Source organism: Phyllostomus discolor, chromosome 12, assembly GCF_004126475.2.
Source record: "Phyllostomus discolor isolate MPI-MPIP mPhyDis1 chromosome 12, mPhyDis1.pri.v3, whole genome shotgun sequence".
In the NCBI taxonomy this organism is placed as follows: domain Eukaryota; kingdom Metazoa; phylum Chordata; class Mammalia; order Chiroptera; family Phyllostomidae; genus Phyllostomus; species Phyllostomus discolor.
Window position 1 is genome coordinate 35,692,511 of NC_040914.2, and position 23,949 is coordinate 35,716,459.

The 23,949-nt window shown below is 57.3% G+C and overlaps 1 protein-coding gene across 2 annotated transcripts in view; it reads left to right on the forward strand.

Annotated features, from left to right (window-relative positions):
* The window catches only part of ADAMTS17 (ADAM metallopeptidase with thrombospondin type 1 motif 17), a 188,851-nt gene extending 184,419 nt beyond the window's left edge, over window positions 1-4,432 (forward strand). The window contains exons 22-23 of one of the 2 annotated variants that reach the window (XM_036012953.1): window positions 2,659-2,836; window positions 4,050-4,432. In XM_036012953.1, the coding sequence (XP_035868846.1) occupies window positions 2,659-2,836; window positions 4,050-4,225 (354 nt within the window). In that variant the 3' untranslated portion in view covers window positions 4,226-4,432. The remainder of the gene's footprint in view (window positions 1-2,658; window positions 2,837-4,049) is intronic. The other variant, XM_028502431.2, reaches the window with a different exon arrangement.
* The last annotated feature ends 19,517 nt before the right edge of the window (window positions 4,433-23,949 follow it).

Here is a 23,949-nt window from a genome sequence, read left to right on the forward strand (position 1 = left end):
GCCACGCACAGCCGCGGGCTCTGTGCTCAGCAGACCCTAAACCGCATCTCAAACCCCTGGGGGGCAGCATCTGCGGGGTCCAGGGTGCCCCCTGCCGTGGAAGGGGTGGCCCGCTGCCCCTCACCTGGCCTGGCCCTGCCTCTGGAGGTTCTGCAGAGATGTGAGGACAAGCACTTGCGTGTCCGTGGAAGAACTCCGGGGGCACTCTCCATGGTCCCGGGGAGCAGTGCTGTTTTCCAGACCTGGAAATTGAGAGCCAGCGGCCCACGCAAGGGGAGACAGAGAATGAGGAGATGGTGGAGCTGGGCAGTGACCTGAAGTCTGGGCGTCTGGCCTCCCGGAGAAGGGCCCTCCGGGACAGCCTCTAATTTACAGGGGAAGATGGAGCAAGCAGTTGGGGCCCTGCCCCCCTCTGTCACTCACTGATTCTGTGACCTTGGGCAAGACACCGACCCCTGCTGAGCTGGGTGGCCGACAGTCTGCCTCAGCATCCTTGCAGAATGTGCCACACTCCTATGGGGTCTTACCAGTGAGCCCGCAGGACAGGTGCACGCCACCCCCTCGCCCCGCATGCACGGGACTGCTGTCCTACTGCCCCACCCACAGGCCAGAGCAAGGGCAACAAGACTAAGACGTTTCAGAGGGGAACGCAGTCCTCGAGGCCACCCCTGCCACACACCTGAGTTTTACGACGGTCCTCAACCGTGTCCCGGCAGAGGCCTCGTCAGTTTTGCACTTGGTTTTAATAGACCCACGGGATGGAGGCCTTGCCTGGCTTTTTTTTACGTGCATTACAGCGACGCCTGCAAAAGACATCGGGGCCCTTGCTGGCGTTCCCGGCCAGGAAGTGACTCAGCCAGGCCGACTGCCGGGCGGGCGAGGCCTGGGGACCTGGTGGCAGGGGGCGCCCGGGCAGCCAAACAGGCATCCCGTGGGCATCATCTTTGTCTGCCCAGGGACCTGGACGCCCAACCGCCTCCTGGCCTGCACCCCTCCGAGAAGCGCTGTGGGGGTTCCCAGCCCTTCCTCCCTCAGCGGGCCGAGCCAGGGCCTGAGAGTGAAGGGGTGTCTATGTCACCTCTGTGTGTCCCTCCCTCGCCTCCCTCAGTGGGCCTGGTCAGTGCCGCAGGGTCAGCAAACAGGGCCCTGCGTCCACGGTAATCCTGTTGCCTCAGGCAGTAGGTTTTTTTTTTTAATTTCATAACCAACGTAGATATAAAACTCTTTGGTAGCATTGGTGGACTCGTCAAACGCCTACATAAAATACGTAACTTACTCCTTTAGTTACACATCCACAATTAGAGCTGTGGATCTCTGTTAGAGCCATGGCTGTCTCCCATCTGGAGCACGTCACGAAGGTGAACTGGGCTCCACCGCTGCTGGCGCAGGGCTGGGCGCGGCGGGATGTCGGCCCTGCTGGGGGGCACAGCCCACGTGCCGTCTGCTGGGGCCTCGTCGCGCCCCCGCTCCGGAGCCACCACCGTTCCATGTGCTGCGCTCCCTGAGTGCCGCCTTCTCTTGCATGTGGCTGTGCTGCTCTCTCTCTGGCTCTTCTTCACTCACGGGCTGCAGCTTAACTTTGCTCTGCTTTGTCGTGACTTTGCACCGCGTTGGCATGACTTTGCAACACATCGGCATAACATTGCACCATATTGGCATCGCTTTGCTCTGTGTCGGCATAACATTGCTCCACGTTGGCATAGCTTTGCACCACATTGGCCTTACTTTGCCCTGTGTTCCCAGGGTTTCGCACGGGGTTGGGGCCCTTTGCCATTCCTTCGCTCACCCTGTTGGCCCGGTCTCCCCGTCTCCGGGTATACGCACTCACCAGAGTGCTTACCCATCGTCCCTCGTTTGTGATTATGAAGTCCTGCCTCCAGGAAAAGACAGTTCAGTTGCTTTGCCTCCTTTCCCCCTGCCCCCGCCCTTGGTGATCTCGCTACAGCATAATCCTGGGCACCCCTTCCTCCTGCCCCCGAACTGTCCCTTTCCCCAGAATAATTGTGAGTGAAAACCTTGGCCCTCCCCTTATACTCAAGCACACCTGCCACCTGTGTATACACTCAGCCACTAGAACTGCAGCCCAGTGTCCACTCCTACTCACTTGCACGCATTTGTGCATAAACACTCAAGTACTTCGTTGTAATAAAAGAGAGCCCCTCTCTGTCCACATGGGACACCGGGCAGAAGCCTGGGGACGGTCCCAGGTCCTCAGGTCTGGCTGCACGTAGCAGTCAGTCACCTGCAGAGCTGTGCAAACCACCAGTGCCCGGTGCCCCCCCGGAGACCCTGGTCAAATGCTCTGGCGGGTCAAGGTCTGTAAAAGCTCGCCAGGTGATTGGTCACTGCAGACAGGAAGAGAGAGTTCTGAGCTGGCTTCCTGTCCTCACAAAGGCACGAATCTCTTCAAGAGGGGCCTCACCCTGGTAACCGCATCTAGCCCTAACGGCCTCCTACAGCCCCCGGCCCCCATGCTGTCCCATGGAGGTCAGGGCTCCCTGTGATTGCTGGGGGCCAGGGGCAGGAACATCTTGAGACAGCCCTCCTCCAGGCCGCTGATGCCCAGCCAAGACCTGCGGCCCTCGGGGTCAGATCTAGGCACGGCCTCACCCCCAGCGCCAGCGAGGCCCCGACTCAGGCTGCCCCTGTCTCCGGCAGTGCTCGTCCACCTGTGGGAAGGGGCTGCAGTCCCGCGTGGTGCAGTGCATGCACAAGGTCACCGGCCGGCACGGCAGCGAGTGCCCGGCGCTCTCGAAGCCCGCCGCCTACCGCCAGTGCCACCAGGAGGTCTGCAACGACAAGATCAACGTGAACACCATCACCTCCCCCCGCCTCGGTGAGTGCCTGCGCCGGCCTGGTCTCCCTCTCCGTCTCCGTCTCCGAGGGTGGCTGTGCGCCCCAGCATGCCAGCACCCTCCCCCCACCTCCCTGGGTCTCCTCTGAGCCCTAGAGAGGCTGACACTCATCAGTTCTGGAGAGGACTTTCGGAGACGGAATTCCGTTCCATGTCGTGACAAAGACGCCTACTCACTGCCTGCTCACTGCAGTCCCCCATGTGTGTCCCCGCCCCCTCGAGTGTCCCGTTAACCTCTCTGCCAACCAACAGGGGACACGGGAGAATGTTCTCCAAGTAGTTTAGGTTTCCTGTGCACGGGACGGGGGGCAGGGTGCAGAGGGAGGCGCTCTCTTCTGGGAAGGAGGGATCTGGGGTGTCACTCACCCGTCCCTGGTGGCCTGGTGGCGTGCGCAGGGGCTGCTCCGTAAGCTGAGCCTGAGAAGTCAGCAGGAGCCCTGGCAGGCCCCGGCTGTCACTCAGCAGGGAGCTTTTGCAAGCGAGTGCTCCAGACCTGGCCGTGGGCAGGCCACGCATCCGACAGCAACCTGACGATGGCTTCGGACAGTCTCTGCTTCTGCAGACCAGCCTGCCCGGGGGACATGCCTGCTCCCCGAGCTCTCTCCTGTAATGTTCGAATGCTGGGGTGGCTTCGCTGCCTGTGGGAGGGGGAGGGGTCTGAGCTTGCGGGGGCGCAGCCCCGGCTGCTGCGTGTGCTCGGTGGCCCCGGTGGCCCCTGGAGGCTTCCCTCGGGCAGGACCTTCGCTCTGCACAGCCAGGACCCGGAAGGCAGTTCGGGCCACGTGCTCGAGCTGCGACCTGGTGCTTCTGTGGCCCTGTGGCCACCAGCGCCCTGCGGCCCTGGGTTCTGTGAATGCCAACGGCGTTGACGTCTGCTGCCCTCAGGTAGCAGTACGCGCCACTCAGCTCAGAAGCGGGCAGTGTCCCCTCGCCCCAAGGAGGCAGCCAGGCCACCGAACCCAGCCAGGCGGTCACGGCCGACTCGGGGGTGTGTCTGTCCCCTGTCGGAGAAAGCAGCACGCCCGGTGGCCCTGGCAGGGGATGCACTTCCTCAGTCCGTCCGTGCCCGGCTCCGGGGCGCACCAGTGAGGGCAGCCCAGCCCGTGCCGGCCACAGGCCACCTCCGTGCATGCGTGCGGCCATCCCCGTGCCCTCTGTAACGCCCGGGCTTTCTGTCTCCGCTGTGTCCCCCTAGCTGCTCTGACCTACAAATGCACGCGCGACCAGTGGACCGTGTACTGCCGGGTCATCCGGGAGAAGAACCTGTGCCAGGACATGCGGTGGTACCAGCGCTGCTGCCAGACCTGCAGGGACTTCTACGCCAACAAGCTGCGCCGGCCGCCGCCGCCCCCGCCCCCGCCAAGCTCATGACACGCGCCCCGCGGTCCTGTGACGCTCCCACGAGAGGTCCCAGTGCGGGCCTCAGGGCCCGCTGAGAGCCCACACCCCTCCGAGCGCACGCTGCCCTGCAGCCGGGACCTCCCAGGCACCGCGCCATGCTCCCACGGGCCATCCCGAACCCCCGGAGAACTGGAGTGTGGATGTGACGTTTGCCCTTCGGGCGCTTATTCTTAATATATTGTTCTCGGCCACGGGATGGCTCTCCGCAGCAGCGAGGAAAGAAGCCGGTGCCAGGCCCGGGGTCCCTGCGGCTCCGGAGGTTCCGTGCACCCCCACTGGGGCTGTGGGCGTGGTCAGGCACCTCTGTCTCTGCTTTGTTCTGACAGTGGAATTCCCGGCTCTGGATGGACCCCGGCGCGGGAATATCCACGGCAAGACGGGCGGCATTCAAACGGGCTTTATTCTGAAAGCCGGCGGCACCCTGGGCGAAAGGACAGATGCGGGTGGGCCTCTGCTGGCGGCCCCTCCGGAGAGGGCCCGGCTGCCGGGGCCTTGGAACCAACCACACGGGGCCTTCGCCCCCTGCCTGCCGGAGCCCAGACGTGCCCGCGACTCGCCACCCGGGGCCTCGCCTCGGAAGCCTTCCTCCGAAGGGTGGGAGCTGCGCACGCCCATGAGGAGACCAGGGCCGAGGAGCTCTGCACCTGCCACCTGGGGAGGAGTATTCCGGAAGGGCGTGGGGAGGCCTCTGACTTTCCGATCTCCGCCGCCCGCCGTGGAGAGCAGCACAAGAGTCTTGCTTGTGAAGGAGCCGTGGTGCAGGATGCGTGCTAATTCCGGCCGTGGGCCGGCTTCCTGGCTCACGGCGGCGCTCAGGGCCGCTTCGCCCAGGGGTGTGCGCCTGCCCAGCTGCCTCCTGGGGACCTGGGCTCCGGCCTGTACTTCATACGGAGCTTTGCGCCTTGTGGATGGCTTCCCGTCGCCCTGGGCCATCTATCCGAACGAAACTGACCGTCTTTAGAACCGGTGAAGATGCAGGCTGGGGCCCGGCTGCTTCGCCCCCTCCCCCCACCCCCTCAGCGGGGTCCCCGTGGGGGCCACTCGATGGCATCCAGCGGCGGTGGGGGAGCCCCCTCCGGCCAACCTCACTGCACGACCAGCAGGCCTTCCTTGTCAGAGCTCAGGCCTTGTCGGAATTGACCCCTGGCCCCAGTGGGGCGGGAAGGACTCTCCAAGGCAGGAGGAAGGTCTTCCCCTCCTTCAGTCCCCTCGCCTTCAGTCCCTTCACCCCCCAAGACGGAGCCCCGTCCTCTCTGGAGCCCCGGGAGTGATGACAGTGGCCTCCTTGGGAGCGGACAGCAGGGCCCCGCCCACTCCAGGAGCTCACAGGGAGGGCCCCTGGACGCCAGGGGGTGTGCCGTGCTGAGCAACTTGGTGGGCGTTTGATGGGTGCTAATGTTCCAGGATGTTGTCGGGAGAAACCTCCTCCTCCCTGACTCCAGAAGGGTCCCCTTCGTTCATTGGTGCTGTGTGTGTGTGTGACTGTGTCTGTGTTTTCCATGTCACAAGGTCAGGGTCAGCCTACGTCACAAGGACAGACACCGAGCTGCCTGCCTCCTCGAGCCTGGGCCAGGAGCCGAGTGTCGGTGTTGGGGTGTCCCCTCCCCAGGGGCCGAGAAGCGGGGACTCGTCTCGGGGAGAAGAGTGGGGAGACCGCCTTTGGGGCTCTGGGGAGACACAGAGGAAGCCCGGGCGAGGCCGAGCCACCCAGCACCCTGCTCCGTGGTCACCCTGCCGGAAGTACTGTCCTCCCCAGCTCGGGATCTGCCACCAGCAGACACCCCAAAGCCCTGGTTCCGTGAAACCCGTAAATCTCGGGGAGCTAGGGCTTAGCGTGTTCTCAGCCCCGAACGTTCTGTGCTTCATCGCAGAAGGACAGGGCTGGGGCAGCCCGCTGAGGAAGCCAGGGTCACCAGGCCCTGGGCCCCAAGGTGAGCCCTTCCCCCCGGGGCCTCTGCACGTGCTCCTCACCCTCCGTGGCTGTGTGCTGGCCGGATGCCCCGGCAGGGGCCTCACACCCTCAGGATGCAAACGATGGATGCCATGATCACGAAGCGCCCGATGGGGGTCCTGGCTCCTTCGCTGGCGCGGGCGCTCTGGAACTCACCGCCCGCCTCCCGCTGATTGATTGAGACAGTTGAAATCGTGGTGGTGTTCCCGCCGCTCCGCTCTGTGCGGGGGACGTTGCAGCCCCTCGAGGGCGGCAGCAGCAGCAACAGCAGCAGCGTTTGTAGGTGGCTCAGTGCGCCCTGCACTGTCTGTCCCTTGAGCACTGCGCCTCTCAGGTGCATGGGGGCATCGCTAGCTGCAGAGTCGTGGGTCTCGTGGTGCTATTTTCGTTGGTGCAAACGAGGCCGGCTCGGTGGACCGTGGCCCGATCCCAGGATTAGAACACAGGGAAGGCCTCCGGGCCGACAGTGTCGTCTCTCTGTCCTCGTCCCCGTCCGGTGTACATAGTTCCCGTCACTTAACTCACCCTGCGTGCTGTTCCCGTGGTGTTTCTGTTTGACTCTCTGGTGCTGGTTCTGAAAGGAAGAAAAAATAAAAAGAACAGGAGACACACATCGGACCCCACTGTACATGAGAAATTAATCATTTCATTGGAAGCGAGCGGAATACGTTTAATAAAATGTTTTTCCATCACGGTCGTAAGCTGTCTGTGGCGCGGAAGACGAAAGCCAGTCCTCCGGGGCCCGGCGAGGGAGTCCCTTCCTCTGCGGCGGTCACAGAGCTGGTCTGGGGCATGGCCGCCGGGAGCTGGAGGCCAGTGACCTCGGCTGTGGACAGGGTCAGAGGTCGCTGGTACGTGCTGTTCAGGCAGGCAGCTGCATCCCTGCGAGCAAGTGCTAACCAGCCATCCAGGCCTGGGCCTCCTCCGTGTGTGGTCACAACGCCCTGGGCGGGGACCGGACGGCTGGCGGTCTGTGCGTCTGACCCCGAGCCTTGGTGGTCACTCCACTGATAGGGCCACTCACGCTCCGTGGAGGTGCAGGGACCCCCTCGGGCAGAGCCCAGGCCCAGAGCATGCCAGAATAGCCAGGTGCTGCCTACCCCCTTGTCTCACCAACCTTTAGCCCCCACCCAACCCTGCTGACCCCCCAGATGGATCCCCTCCTCCAGAAGGTGTGAGCCAGAGACTGGCCCTGCTGACCGCCCAGGTGGGCATCGCACCGTCGCAGCCGGAGCCTGTGGAACCCTGTCTGGGCCTGAGCAGAGAGGTGGCGGCACCTGCTCCCAGGGGCTGGGGGCTTCCCCTCCCCCTGGCGTCCGGGAGTAAAAGCTCCCCAGGCGGGAACCCGGAGCTGCCTGCGGTGAGGGCCCCTTTCCCACACTGGAGCGACACTCAGAAAGGCCGTTTGTTCAGGAGACGGGGAACTGCTCACAGCCCCCCCCCACCCCGCCGTTACCGGGAAACCTGTCCCTTGTGTTCGGGTTCGAGAACACTCAGCCTCTCTCTTCCCCGAGAACAGGTCCCGTCTCTCCGGTGGGGATGGTGGTTCACGTCCAACACCCCGATACCGTGTGGTCTCTCTATGAGCTGCCCAGGTTCTGGGGGACCCTTGGGGACGCCCACGGGTAGGACAACACTGACAAGCTCTCAGTGGGCCGGCGTTGAGCGGGTTTCTTGTAGGAACCAAGTCCTCCCAGACACCAGCGAGAACACAGCCCTGAGGGCCAGAGCCACCCGGAGTCCGGGACGACAGTGGGCCCGTGGACGAGGGCTCCAGGGACTCCCTGCTGGGCCTGCCCACCGACCTTCCGGGCACGGGCTGGGGGCAGGGGCGGGGCCAGAATCGGGTCCAGGGGCGCTCTCTGCACTGGAGGGGGGTTCGGCAAAGGCCCTCGTGTGTCTGCTTGTGGACACAGACCGGCCTGTCTCTGTGCCCCTCGTCTGGCTGATGGAGGAAGCGGTGGTCCACCCTCACACCTTCGGTCCTCACCCCCCATGGGTTCCCTGTCGCTGCCCCTACCTCCTGCCTGTCCCAGCTCTGCAGACCGTGCCTCGGGGCCCTGCCCCTGGACAGCAGGGCGCTCTTCTTGCTGGGTCCCCAGGGACCGTGAGGGCATCGGGCTGCACGGGCATTCAAGTGTCCTGCCTCCCCACTCTTGGCAGCCTTCTCCTTTGGGACGGCCTCTCCCGGCGTTTCCTCCTCCTCTTTCTTTGGTCCCCTTTCTCTGCGAGTCTTCTTTGTGACCTGTGCTCCCATAGCTCCGCCTGCTGCCGCCGCCTTCTCCCCCTCTGCTGCCTCCCTGGGTCCTATCACCCAGACCCAAGACTTACAACCACGCCCATGCTGGTGTCTCCCACATCAACGTGTGGGGCCTTGACCTCCGCGTTCACACGTGACCTCTCCACGTGCCCGGTCAACCCCACGGGGGCAGCCCTCTGGGGGCGGGGGCGGCCCTTCAGAGCTGCCCCAAATCTGAGACGTGGTCAGCCAAGCTCGCCTCTGCTCCCTGGGGCGTGCACTGGGGTGGCTTTAAGAACAAGCACAGGCCTATGTCAGCCTTAGGGGGCTAGGACTGTCGGCTGGAAAGCCGATGAGGCCCCCTCCCATGGGCTGGTTGACTCCGTCCGCTGAGGCCTGCTGGCAGGGTTTCAGGGACAAACACCCTGAGCGACAGGCGGGGGACCCCCACGAGAGCTGTGTGCGTCCTCTGACAGACGGCTCGGAAGTTGCCCAGCAGCAGGTCTGCCACCCTCTCCTGGATGAGGCAGTTACAGAGGAAGTCCTCTCCTGTGCAGGGGGCGGGGCCGAAGCGTCTACCTCTGGCTGAGGCGGGTGGGGTGGCAAGCTGCTGGAGAAGCAGTGAGTGAGAAATGTCGTTGTGACTGCGTCGTAGAGGATTCACACGCCCTCACATGTGCAAAGTTCACTCACCCTTCCCCAGCCCCCGAAGGCTCACCCCATTTCGGCCTCGTGTTCAGGCTTGGTCCAGGGTGCGTCGTCCAAGTCGGGACGGCTTCCCTCTGTGTGGTTCCCCAGGGGCAGCTTCTGGCGCAGTTCCTCTGGGTCGGAGGACCGGTGAGCTCAAAGAGGCATCTTCTCCTCCCAACACCCAAGAGAAGGTGGGGGGGGCGGAGCCGGCACTGTTTCAGAAGGAGTGGAGGCGGGGGCATGTCCCAGTTGCTTCCGCTGCAGTTCTATAAGTGGGTTTTATTTTTAAAGATTTTATTTATCTATTTTTAGAGAAGGGGGAGGGAGGGATAGAGAGAGAGAGAGAGAAATATCAATGTGTGGTTGCCTCTCACACGCCCCCTAGTGGGGACCTGGCCCACAGCCCAGGCATGTGCCCTGACTGGGAATCGAACTGGCGACCCTTTGATTTGCAGGCCAGTGCACTGTGCCCTGAGCCACACCAGCCAGGGCTATAAGTGGGTCTCATGTTAACGTTGTCACTTGCCCATTGTCTGTTTCCGCATCTGGAAAGTCAGCTTCCCCGGGGCAGAAAGCGTGCTTCTCCTGTGTGTGTCGCCGGACCCCCGGGGCCCAGCTCAGGCTCGCACCCACCCACCACACTTCCCCTTTGCTGGCTACAACGTACGTGGTTTAGACTCTTTTCAGATAAGTTCAGGGCTGTACCAGAAGATGTTTATGCTCCGTAATAAAAGTGTACCCTAGGTGCAGGGGTTTTCCTTTTGCAGAGACCTTCAATGATACAAATGTTTGGACACCCAGCTGCAAGTCAGTGAAACCAAGATGTCTGCAGTTTGTCAAGTTCTCCCCCTCGTCAGCCACTGCCCCCCGGGCCCACTGAGACAGGTGTTTGTTTCCAGGTGGTTGCCATGGCGATCTAGAAACTGTTTGCTCTCCTCTTCCTGTTATCTTTGGAACAGGAGATTGACAGATTCGCAGGCAGAGAAAAGCCGGTTCGGTGAGGGTCTTCGGGAGGCCTGATCAGGCGCCACCCTCTGGCGTCTCCATAGTGAGAATTTAACCGCTGAGCCTGCGGAGTCGTCGGGACACGTCTGTGTGCCTGGCTGGCTTCCAGCGTGACCCGGGTGCCCACGGCGGGGCGTCCCTGACCAAGGGCCAGGCTCTGGACTCCCCCCCGCCCCCGCCGGCACGTGGAACGTGCCAACCCCTCAGCTTTGAAGCCCTGCTTAGAGAAACAACCCCTTTCAGAGTCGGGGCGGCTTCTGCACGGCCTTCGAAAATGACCGAGGGACCCGACGTTTTTCTCCTCCCGGGATTTCTCAGGGGAACGCTGGATGTCCCTGGGAAAAGACTGTTTTCTCGAGTCTGGGGGACCCGTTCCACTGCAGGAAAAATGTCTGTGACCCGTTGGATCACGGGGTCCCACGGTGGACAGAGCCCAGCGGAGCCAAAGCAGAGCCATGAGGGTGAGGGTGAGGACCCTCCCAGGGCTGCCTCGGGGTGTGCCTGGTGCTGACAGTCCCCGTGGCCCGACCTCGGAGGTCGTGCACACGGGCCTGCGAGGACAAGAGGCTGTCCCAGCAGCTTCCGGGAGACACCTTCCTAGCTCCTTCGTGTCCTCCCCTCCACGCCCTCTTCTCTCCATGCTCCTCACCGTGCTGGTGCTGCCTCACGCTCTGTCTCCGTCCCATGTCTGTGCTTACTTACCCCCTCTCGAGTTCCTCTCTCCTTTTTTTCCTCCCTCCCTTTCTGCTTTCTGCATTTTTTTTTCTCTGTCCCATTTCCGATGACTTTGCACTTCCAACCTTGGTTCCCTCGTAGATGTAGAAACGTCCAAGCGCCCTTTAAAACCCCACTCACTGGGGCCCTCGCACACTGACTGTGCTTTAGAGGCTGTGGCAGGCCCCGGGTGCCCGCCTCCAGCGGAGCCCCACGCCTGCCAGTCATGCGTTGGGCTCTCCTGCCGCTGACTCGTCTCCGGCCGTCGGCTTGCTGGCCACCGGGGCGAGCTCTCGCGTGCCGGCGGGTAGTTACTCAACGGCAGCTCTGGAAGTCCCGTCCGAGGGTGGTCGTGCAGGAACACGTCACTAAAATGGCATGTTTCAGCGTCCCCACGTGACACCATTATGGACCCGTCCACATACGAATGCTGAGAGATTGGGAAGCCCTAGTGGAAGCCAGATGCCGCCTGGTTAAATGGCGACAAGCAGACCTCCTGGTTAAATGGGGACACGGCAAAGGGGAAGGGAGGGCCGCGGACCCGCCGGTGCTGTGCCGGGTTGGTTTGGTGTGTCGTGATCTTTGCCATCGTTGCTCTTGTACAAAGCCAGTCCGGAACATAGCCGCATGTGTCACATGATGTTTCGTTGTTCCGTCTACTTCTCACTACCATGCACGAGGTACGCAATGCGTACGGTTCAGTGCAACCACAGGACTCACTCGGGACACACCAGTGTGGCTCCTGTGGTGTCCCCAGAGCGATTTCAGGAGGACCCCTGCGTCCCTGGGAGCCTGGTGGCGTCACGGCATTCGGACAGAGGTTCCCGAGGCAGCCCCGACACCGGTCTCCATGTGTATGCTGTGGCGTACGCCACTTATCCGTGTCACGACTCGTGTCAATGACCGTTCCACCGGGCTCACCAGTACACGGGGTGGCGGGGGGACCGCCGGGGCCCGGTCCCTGTCCCCAGAGACTCAGGGCGGCGTGTGGCTGTGCCCTGCTCTGAGCAAAGAGTGGCTCTGCCCAAATGTGGAAAAACGTTCCAGTCAGCTCCAACTAATCAAGCTGCTGGCTCCGAGAGCAGGATAAACAGCCCTCTGCCCGGGGCGGGGAATCGGACCCACAGCCTTGCGGGTGGCTCGGACGCGGCCCGGCCAAGTTCTCGGCGTTGGAGCGCCCGCCACACACCCGGCCCCAGACGAGGTCTGCGCCCCCGCCGCGGCACGGATCACAGATGTCACTCCGCCATAATGGCGTCATCTGTGCTTTGCAAACTCGTCAGTCGGCCAGACCACACTGGATAGTCCTGCGTGGTTTTCTCCGTCCAAACCCCACTGCCTGCCGGGCCACGGGGATGGGCAGACTCATGTCTGTCTGCACACCCGCACACAGCTATTTTGGGGAGAGCGAAAGAAATAAATCGAGGAGTGACACCTCCATGTAAAGGAATAGGAAATCTTGAAACGAAGTCAAGTACAGGGGAAAAGGAGCCAAGAAGAGAACTCAGAATTGATAAAGTCCTCACGATGAAAAAAAAAAAAACCTCAAGCGCTGGATAAACTCCAGAGATAAAGGACTGCAACAGAAGATTCATGAATTGGAAGGTAGGACTGGAGAGTTTTACCCCAAGGCAGAAGGAAAGGAATTTAAAGAGAGAGAGAGAGAGAAAAGAAAGAGAGAAAGGGAGAAAGAAAAAGAAAGGAAAGGGAAGGAAGGAAGGAAAAAGAAGGAAGGAAAGAAGGAAAGAAAGAAAGAAAGAAATTAACAAAGAATGAAGTTTGTTCAAAAGGCACCACCTTCTGCCTCACAGGAGCTCCGGCACAAACGGCAGGAGCAGTGCAGAAGCCGTATTTGAGGGCTGAGAATGCCCAAGAACGGGAGGAGAACGTGAGTCCTTATATCAGAAGTCACTGCGGACAGTGGACAGAATGAATCAAAATAAACCCACACCTCACCCGTCACCGAGAAAGCCATCAGGGTGAGGAGGGAATCCTAGAAGCAACCTACGAGGAAGGACAGAGGACCCCAAAGGACTACCCACGACCTGACAGAAGGTGCCAGGTGGAAATGGAGAAATCTCTCACAGGGCTGAGAGCCACCCCCCACCCTCCCCCCACGTCTGTTTGGTTCACTGATTGGTGCCCCATGGAACACTCGGGGGGAAGCCCCGTGTCATCCTTCTTCCATCCCACAGGTGACAGGGGTCAACTCTCAGGGGTCCCGGCCCCTCCAAGGATCACCCATCACGATGAGTGGCCGGCCCTCCCGTTCCTGCACAAGCCAGGAACCTGACACTCGGCCCATCCCCCAAGTCCTACCGAGTCTTATCTTTTAAGTCCTCCTCAGTGGCTCCTGTGTAGCTTTGCCACCTCCAGCCGTCACAGCGATACCAAAGTGACCCTCAGCAGACTGCCCCCTGCCTCCTGGAGCCACCCCTTTCCACCTCCCTGCTCGAAGCCCACCCCCAGCTCACCGCCAGGCCCGTCTCTGCCTCCCCTGCCCTGTCTGCCTGTGGACCCCCACCTCCTGAGCCAGGGGTCTGCAGACCGGGACGCACAAGCCAGTTCCGTCCCGCAGCCCGTGGTCACAAATGACATTTTACCAGAACCAGCAACAGCTGTCTGTTTCTGTGTCATCCACAGCCGCTTGAGTGTTGGCCAGAGCCCCTCCCAGAGCCGGCCGATTCCCAGACTCGCCGGAGAACGCGGTGTGCACCTGCAACACCCCCAGGCCAGAGCCCACGCCCCTGGCCGCCTGGTTGGTCAGGCCCACGCACCCTGGGCAGCTCCGTCTCGCCCTCCTCCCCTTGGGGCCAGATGCCAAGGAACCTCAGACAGACCCTGTGTCCCAAAGCCCCCCGAAGTCATTCAGACCAGCCCACCGCGGGCCCGAGTGCCCCGCCTCGCCCATCCCTCCCCATGCAAGGCTTGGGGACCCCGCCCCCAGTGACCCCCCCTCCAACCTCCTCTGCCTCCTGACCACCCTCACGCCACCCCACGTGGCCCTGCCGCTCCTCTTGGGAGGTGAGCCACAAACTCTCTCCTCATTGGCAAGTGTCTCTCGATCTGCTGGCCTCGCTCTGCCTCTCCAATCCAGCCATGCTATGTTTTCACGGCAGGTCGTGGAGAGGGGGGCGGTCTGGACCCTCGGGAGGAGTCAGACAGGCCCCACAGGTGGGTGCTCCGGGGCCCATGTGCCTGGTCAGGCAGGGTCCACGGGAAGAGAGCCAAGGAATCAATGGGCTGTGTGTCGGCAGGCGGTCAGCGGCCAGCTCCCACCCCACCGGGCTCAGCCTGCCCACCCGTGGGCCCGTGATGCACTCCTACCTCCTCCTCAAGTCGGGGCGCCAGCCCGAGTCTCCCCGGCTGCTGTAGGAAGGAGAGGACACCCGTGAACATAGAACTATCGATTCTTCTCGCATCATGCAAGCTTCCTGGGGTCTTTTCGGACCTTCAGCCCACCCGCCCTGGACCCCAGCCTTATGGCTGCCGTGCACTTGACCTTGTCAGAGCCAAACGCTGTCCCCCGGAGCCTGATGGCAGGCGGGCTGCAAGGTCTGGGCCCAGAGGCCGATTTGTGGGTGTAACCACCCCACGGTGAGGTCCTGTCTGGCCCCAGGACACAGAGAGTGGCCCAGGGCCATCCGTCAGTCTGCACACAGAGCTGGGCACGGCCGCGCTCCGCAGTGGGGAGTCTGAAGCCGGAGCGCGCTTGTCTTTCGATCGGCCTAACGGAGCCCGTGCAAACCTCCCGGAGAGGACGCCCGAAGGCGACATGAGGCTTTGGCAAGCAGAGGAGAGGAAGGGACGTCCAGACGGTGTGAGGGAACAGGGAGGCATGGCAAGTCCCCGGGACTCGGGGTGCAGCCTCGTGGGAGAGATGAGGGCCGCCGCCAGCAAGGCAAAGACCCTTCGTTCCCAGGGCTGCACCCCCCAGCCCTGGGCCTGGTGCCGGTGGAGGAACTCAGTCAAGCTCTCTGGTGGCCGTGGTCGGACGCACATGACCTCGAGTGCCAGGCCAACAGCATTTGGCCTTCTGGTGGGAGCCGGCTAGCTGGGCTCCAGGCAGAAAGGGACAGCTAATTAGACGCGGTTGCTCCTGAGAGACCATGCCAGGGGAGCCGGCGGGTGTGTTTCTAGGCTGAGCTGGTAAAGCTGCGCTCCTAAAATAAATAGCTCGCACTCTCTTTCCCTGAAGGAGAAAATGCGCTCCGTGGAGCCTGTCTCGTCATTCCTGGCAACAGACACGTGCAGAGCATTAGCCAGCACACTTCCCCTCCCGGCCCGTTGGAGAGAGACGCATTTTGGCTAAGGTCACGCAGCCCGTCGGGTGAAACTGAAGCCGCAGTGACCCTTGGCCTCTGTCCTAACTGTACTCTCATTTTTCTTCTCTGCTCGGGCTGAGAGCCAGGGCTGGTCCACCAAACCGTGGGCCGAGGCCCTGTCTGACGTCCGCGGCCTCCCCGGGCAGGGGTCCTCTCTCACAGGGCGGCCGGGACACGGGCTCTGCCTCCCCTGGCTGCAGCCTGCGCCAAGCGCTCAGTTCTGCCCTCCAGCAGTTATCAATGATCTCCTTTGGAGACCGGGTGGGATTCCAGCCCCTGAGGGGAGAGGAGAGGGCTGCCATGTGTCGGGAAAAGAAACAGGGAGACGTGGAAGCTGGACCCGCATGGAGCTGGGCCTGGGAAGTGTGCAGCGGGTGACATTTCCCGGCTGAGTCCCTGGAGGCCGCCTTTACCCAGCAGACCTCCTCGGCCCCTCCAGGAGACCCCTGCATCTTCAGGACGTCACTAACCCCTTGTTCTGGCGCTGGAAAGCTGGCGTCCTGGTTCCACTCAACAGTTTTCTAAAAGACTAAGTCCTCGGTGTGTGCCAGCCGCTGCACTAGCTGACATCCAGGCAGCCATAGCGACCTGCCCAGAAGTGTAGGCCCTCCCTGTGTTGGCGTATCAGAAGCCAAGGACACAGTAACAAATGTGGCAGACGTGGTCCTGCCCTCGTGGGCTTCCACTCAGAAATCCTTCCGTGTCAGGGGGTCGGGGCCATAGCGTTGCAGATGGAATGACACATCGAGAGAGGCCTGGGTTAAGAGGCGGGTCTAGCTTCTCACCAGCCGTGAATTAAATGGTGTTCAAGTGGAGGCTTGGTTTGACATCAGTACAATAGGTGCCACGTGTCTAAGACAGCCCCTGAATCAAAACTGTCAAACCAAAAGGGGCAAAACCAGTCGCATGTCTCTCAAAATGTGCCACCCACTGTATAGCTCTGAAGGCGTTGATGACTGACTACCAGGGGTCCTGGGAGGAGCGGCCGGTGTGCCGTGGGCCTCACTCCTGCCCTGCTGTCAGGGACAGGGGGACAGTGCCTCCCTCTATCTCGTCTGAGAAGGACACTAATCCTATTGGATCAGGGTCCCCGTGCCTCTGACCTCGTGTAACCTTATTCCCCTCCCCCTAGGCCCTGTCTCCAAATAGAGTTCCCCTCATGGCTTAGGGTCTCAACCTATGGACGAGAGGGGCCCAAGTCAGTGCATAGCAGGTGGTGTAGATGCTTCTATGGCAGGGAAGAGCAGAGGGAGCTGCACCGGGGTCAGCCTGCCTTTCCGGAGCATGTCCAAACGTGTGGGCTGTGAGGAGAGCCCGTGCGGGCAGCTCGGGTCCTGTCCGAGAAGACGGCGTTGAGAGGGGACCGCCACGGGGGTGCCGCTGTGACCTGCCAGCGTCCCAGGAGCTGAAGAAGGAGCCACGGTGGAGGACAGCAGGTCTCCCATTCAGCCTGGCAGGTGAGAGACCCCAGCAGACGACAGGGTGAGGGGTGTGTACCCCCAAGCGACCTGTGGAGTGACATGGGCCTTAAGTGCCCAGGAGGAAGGTCCAAAGAAAGCATGTACTCCATAGCTCCATCAGCACCATTCTTGCTCCCCTCTCCTGCCCCCTCCCCAAACCCACAGGAGAGGAAGGCAGTGGTGGGGAATACCCAAACAGGCTCATCGTGGACCCCGTCCCCCAAGCAGATCTCCAGCCCAGCCGAAGAAGGGGGAGGAGTCTCAACTTGAAGTAAGTTCAGAGTGGGGATCATTTAATGCAACTGGATACTGCTGCATTGAGACCACATTTTGCAACTGACATTACCCTGAGAGAGTGACTGGGGAATTGCTTTTATTCCCTAGGAGAGACCGGAACTTTCATGGGCCAGAGTTTTCACCCAGGGCCAGGGAAAGTCCCGGCCCCACAGAGAGGACTTCCAGGGACAGTGACGAGGATGGTAAGATGGCTCGTGAGTCCCCACACCCCGGAGTTTTTGTGTGCTCGGCACTGCAGGTACATGCCCTTCTCATCTTAAAATATGTAACTGTTTATGCTAATGCCTACAAAACACCTCAGACAGAGCACGGTACACATGTGGTCCGAAGAGTCGGTCGCCTGCGTTATTCTTGCTCACGGTAACATAGTAGCTGATCCGACCACATGAGAAGCACCTTTGCAAGCGAGTGGCATGCAACTCCCAGCTGGCCGCGTCTCCTGCTCCTCCGCAGTCAGTCGACCCTCGTGGTGAAGTCAGTTTCCAGCCCTCTGGGGCTTGGAGGGGCTCAGTCCCCAGCCGCAGGTTAACCGGGCCCCTCTCTGCAGCCTAATACAGCTTTTGAATTTTATGTGGAAATCTTAAACCGCCCCTTCTCGTTTGGTCTCCACTTAGAGCTTTGAAAACATGAGATGGGTCGTCTATGATTTCTCCCCAGACACGCGCTGAATACTAATCGCTCTATTCCAGAAAGTGCAGCAGCTGGGCAGCCCTGCAGCCCCTGGGACCACTAATGGGGCTGGACTAATACCAAGGGCTGGTTACCCCGATAACGTCATCCTCTCGTGAATATCATTGAGTGAGCTTTGTTTCGAGAAACCTTACACCTTCAACGTTTAGCTCACTCCGGCCTTCCCTCAGCACTCTGGAGCATGAGTAATGACGACACCAGGCCACGAGTAAGTCGTACGTGGCTCCAGCGCTAATTCACGATTGATTAGTGCTCGAACAATGGCCCCGAATAATGGCCCCGAATAATGGGGTGTTAATGGCCAGCCCTGGTGGTCCCCTCCTACCAGAAACCCATTACCGAGCCTGCCCCTGTGTTTTACAGCATCCCCCCTGCAGCCCCCCGATGGGCCCGGGGGGACGCCTGCTTTTTGTAACGGTTGCACACTCTGTGCGGTTGGCCGGTGTCGGGCAGACAGCCTACGGGTTCCTGCCCCAGCCCTCCAGAGACACGTCAGGACACCTGATATGTTTGCAAAGTCCATGTTCCCTCCCATAGCTCAGGACACCAATGCCTTCACGACGCACTGGTGGGGGATGAGGGCTGGGCGAGAAGGCGGCCTGCGGACCGTGTATGACCTTGGCAGGCAGCAGGGGTCGATGGTGGCACAGACAGGGAGTGACGCTCTCACAGGCCCAGGGGGTGAAATGAAAGGACGCCCCAAGCCGTGGGGAAAGAAGACGTGTCAGTGACGGGGAAGGAACAGGAAGGCAGGAGAGGCTGTGGTCAGCAAAGGCACGTGAATCTGCGAGAAGTAGTAGAGCGCTTGTGAAGGTAGCTGTGCAGGTGACTGTGACAGACAATTGCTATGAAATGAAAGCTTGTAACTCTCCGGAATTCACACATGGAAGCCCCCTAACTGGGGGTTACCTCCCTAACCCCCAGTGGGGTTTCTGGAGGTAATTAGAGGTGGTTACGAGGAGTTCAAGGTGAGATTGGTGAGTGTGTGTGTGTGTGTGTGTGTGTGTGAGAAAGAGGGCCCCTCTCCAAACTCAGCCATCCCTGCCCCTGGGTCTCAGGCCATAGACAGGAGGAAAACCGTGAGCTTTGGCATCACGGAGATGCGACCTGAAATCCAAGGCCCGCCCCTCTCCACTTGTGTGAGTTTTGAAGGACAGCCCGAGGCACAGCGCTGAGCTAGACAGGGCAGACCCAGAGTGACGTCACAGCGCCCCCTGCCGGCTGGGCGCCCTCACTCTGCACCACTGGTCTCCTGCTTGCAGAGAAAGGAATCCACCTAAAACATAGAATGCCCCGGAGCATCCAATTACCTTTTAAGTGTTTTTTTTAACCTTTGATGTCATGCATTCAATCCAAAATAGCCAGCGGTGATATCCAGCATTTTTACATGTGCTTATTGGTCATTTCTATGTCTTTTTTGGAGAAATGTCGATTCAAATTCTTTGTCAGTTTTTAGGTGGGCTGTCTTTTTATTATTGAACTGTATGAGTTCTGTATATATTCTGGATATTAGACACATCAGATACATGATTTCCAAATATTTTCTTCTACCATGGGGGTTGTTGTGATAATGTTATTTCACGTGCAGTGTTTTTGCTTTTGATGAAATCCAGTTTGTCTTGTTTTTTTTTCTTTGATTGCTTGTGCTTTTCATCTCGTGTGCAAGGAGACTCTGCCTCCCCCAGGGTCACAAGTTTTCAAACCCAAGAATGTTTTCTCCCAAGAATTTTACAGTTTGAGCTCTTAGATTTAGTTTTATTCATGTTGAGTTAATGTTTTAATATGATGTGCCATGGGGATGCAAATTTATTTTTATAATATGGATATCCAATTGTCCCAGCACCATTTGTAGAAAAGACTTTTTAAGGCCATTGAATGGTCTTGATGCCCTTATCAAAAATCAATTGCCCCTTCCCCTGGCTGTTGGGGCTCAGGAAATTGAGTGCCAGCCTGTGAACCAAAGGGTCACTGGTTTGATTCCCAGTCAGGGCACGTGCCTGGGTTGCTGGGCCAGGTCCCCAGTAGGGGGCGCAGGAGAGGCAGCCACACATGGATGTTTCTCTCCCTCTCTTTCTCCTTCCCTTCCTCTCTCTAAAAATAAATAAATAAAAATCTTTTAAAAAATCAATCGCCCTTTAATGTGATGGTTTTCTGGGCCCTCAATTCTATCCCATTGTTCTATGTCTGTTTTTATGGTGATTTTGATTACTGTAGCTTTGTAGGAAGTTTTGAAATTGAGAATTGTGACTCTTGCAATCTCATCCTTGCTTTTCAAACTTGTTTTGGTTCTTCTGGGTCCCTTGAGTTTCTGTATGAATTATAAGCTCAGCTTGTCCATATCTGCAATAAAAACACAGTTGGAATTGTGAGAGGTGTTAAATTGAATCTGGAGATCAATTTGGGAAGAATTGCCATCTTCATATTAATTTTTCATGAACATGAGTTATCTGTCCATTTATTTAGGTCCTTTTAAATTCTGTAGATTTCAGCATACAAGTCTGGCACCTCTTTTGTTAATTTCTTCCTAAGTATTTTATTCTTTCTGATACTATTCTAAGTATGATTATTTCTTAATTTTATTTTCAGAATGTTCATTGCCATATACGAAATACCCATTTCATATATAGAAATATAAGTGTGTTTTATATGTTGATCTTGTTTTATGCAACTTTGTTTAACTCATTTGTTAACTCTCATAGTTTCTTATAGATTTGAGGGGAGGGCGATTTTCTGCATATAAGGTCATGTCATCTGCACGTAGAGATAGTTTTACTTTCTTTGTTTCCAATGTTACTGACTTTTTTTTTTCCCACCTAACTGCCCCAGTCAGAACCTCCACTGCAGTGTTGAATTGAAGTGGCAAGAGCCGATATCCTTGTCTTGTCCCCTTTCGTAAGAGGTAAGCTTTTAGCCTTTCATCACTAAGTATGAGGTCAGATGTGGAGTTCCCATCGATGGCGTCAGTCAGGTTGAGAAAGTTCCCTTTTATTCCCAGCTCGCTGAATCATGAAAGAGCGTTGGATTCTGCCAGGTGCTTTTTCTGTGTCTGTTGAGATGATCGTGTTGTTTTGTCCCTCATTCTATTATTATGCTGTGTCATAGCAATTGATTGTCACACACTGAACCGACCTTCTGTGTGGTGATATCAGGGGCAGTCTCAGTGTATCGTGATGTATAATCCTTTCTGTGCGCTGCTGGATTCAGTTTGCTAGTATTCTGCTCAGAATTTTTGCATTGATATTTGGAAATGTCATTGGTTTGCAATTTAATTAATTAATTAATTTTATTAATTAATTAATTTATTTTTAGAGAGAAGAGAAGGAAAGGAGAAAGAGAGGAAGAGAAACATCCATGTGTGGTTGCCTCTCTCATGCCCCCTACTGGGGACCTGGCCCGCAACCCAGGCGTGTGTCCTGACTGGGAATCGAACCAGTGACCCTTTGATTCGAAGGCCAGTGCTCAATCCACTGAGCCACACCAGCCATAGCCTGGTTTGTAATTTTCTTGTCTTATTCTGTCTTTGTCCAGTTTTGGTGTCAGTGTAATACTGACCTCATAGAATGATCTCAGGAGGGTTCTCTCCTCTATGTTTCTGGTAGAGTCTGTGACACACAAATTACCTTCTTTTTTTTTTTTGATTGATTAATTTTTTTAAGATTTTATTTATTTATTTTCAGAGTGGGAAGGGAGGGAGAAAGAGAGAGAAAAATCAATGTGTGGTTGCTGGGGGTTATGGCCTGCAACCCAGGCGTGTACCCTGGCTGGGAATCGAACCTGCGACACTTTGGTTCGCAGCCCGACAAATTACCTTCTTAATCCTTTAAACATTCGAGGTAATTCACCAGCGAAGCCACCTGGCCTTGCATTTTATTGCTGTGTGGTCACTACCACTGCTGCATGCAGACAGGGCTCTAGGTGTGGGTGAGGCGCACAAGACCCAACATCTACCCTCTAACAATGGGGCTAGGGGTGGCTGTCGGAGTGCATTGCAAGGAAGCACGAGCATGATTCACTTAAAAGTATGAATCACCCATTCATCAGCGGGCCATTCATCACCCAAATGATGCTGGGCTCGTTGCAAAACTACCTGTGACATGGGCCAAGGACTTGAATTGGGTTATGCAAAAAGGAAAGTGTGCATGACTTGGGAAGACGACCACATGTCTCCCATCTGACCTCCCCCAGAGCATCGCCAGTCACACACCAGCCACCCTTTGAAGTGGCAGAGAGAGGGGGTGGGAGACTGAGTAGTTTCAAGTCAAGTTGAAAAGTTGACATCTCACAAAAAAGTCCCCAGAGAGATCCCACTGTGGGTGTGCCTTGAATGTTTATCAGAGGTGGACTTTCCACTCAGCAGGAAAAGGAGGAGCTACTTAATACACGCTTCTGGCTCAGCGGGCTGTGCAGCTGGAAGATTATCAGGCTGGATCCGACTTCACCCCATATGCAAATATGTATGTATACTCCAGAACAGTGAAAGGTTTAAATGGTTTTTAAAAAGTAATATAATTCAAATCTTAGAAGAAAATATAGGAGATTACATTTACATGAAAAGTTCTCTCCCAGAACAGGCAACCCCAAGGCCATAGAAGTAAACACCTCTGAGTATATAAAAACTTTCAGTTTTTGAGTGGCAAAGGGACAACAAATTTGATGGACAAGTATCAACTTTGGAAGAAGAAATTTGCCGTGATGGTGAGAGAACAAGGCAAAGGCTCCATACCTACTGGGTTGCATCCTATAGAATTACTGTTTTTGTTGGCCAAAAGAATAAAATATCAATAATTTTATACAGTTCAACATAATACAGTATTGAAAAAAAGGGAAATAACCAAATGAAAAAAATGGTGGAAAAGAAGGCAGTTGTTTACTCCAATTACTATCTGCCCTTATCCTTCTCATTAATAGACTCCTGATTTTATTTAGGGTATCAACTCAAAAACTAAATTTGTAAGCCTCCCTTGCAGCTAGGTAAAGCCATGTGACTAAGTTCTGACTCAATATGTACAAGCAGAAGTATTATGTGTAATGTCCAAAAGGTCTCCTTAAAGCGAGGGAGTGTGCCCTCTTTGTTCCTGCCTCTCTCCTGCTGTTTGGGATGAGGATGTGATGTCTGGCACTCTAGCAGCCATCTCAGAACGTGGGGGCTGAGACAAAAATAGCCTCTGCTATTTGGGGGAGGTTTATGCTATATACAGCTAAACCTGATCCAGTTAACACAACACAGCAATTCAAAGAGGAACGAATCTAAATGATCGACCCAAAAAAGGGTCCTCAAACTAGTTAGTGGTTAGAAAAATGTAAACTAAACAGTGTATTCACTTTATAGCTAGAAGACTGATAAAGATAAAACAAGTATTAATATATGTACAGAGAAACAGTTCTCTAAAGGTTGTTGCTGAGATGTGAATTGTCGTGGCACTTTTTGAAGTACCCTGGCAACACCTAGTAACATTAAATTTACATATACTCTTCAACCCAGCAATCTGATTCCTAGGCATCTAACTCAGAGTAATAATTTGTGCCTTGATTTTAATAATATTTCCTGTAACCCAACATATCTAAAATAGTACCATTTTAGCATGTGATTCACATCAAAATTATAAATAAGGTCAGTCTCCACCTGTTCCCAGGGCGCTGGGAAGGAGATGGGGTGTGGAGGCGATGAGTTGGGCTCTTCAAATCTGGCATAATCCCCAGGCACGCCCAAGGAAGCCAGAGCTGAGCCCAAGGAAGCCAGAGCTGAGCTTAAGTGTTGGTGTGGGAGAGAAAGCACGGTGGTTGGAAAGTGGAAGGTTGGGGAGCGCTGAGGATGTGCTCCTGAGAGGGACAAAGGGGGGCTGTTAAATGTGCCTGCGATCCCTTTAAACACTCTGGGTTGGAGACTGAGTTCCCACCAAGGTGGAGCTGATGGAGCAGCCCCGGACTCCAAGCAGGAAGCCAACGACCAGGCAGAAGTCAGCCTGCGATGTCCTGGGAGCTCGGGCCAGGCGCTGAGCTTCCCGAGTGGGTGCTCACCTGGTCTGAAGGGCGGTGGCTCTAGCTGACGGGACTTAGGACAGTTTGCCCAGTTCATCAGGATCCTGTTTGCAGGCGCCTCCCCACATCCTGGCCCCGGGGACAATCCAGAGCTGCTGACGAATTGACTGCAAACTCACTGGAGAAACCTGTCCCCAGATCAGAGCTGATCAGCGCCTCAACAGAACCCCCACAGAGCACCTCCAGCAACCTGAGTTAGGGCTGAGATGTGCTTTTCACTCAGACGGGACTTTTATGTGTTTATGGTTTCACCCTTGGTAATGATGTTGCCCCGCCTTCCTGGA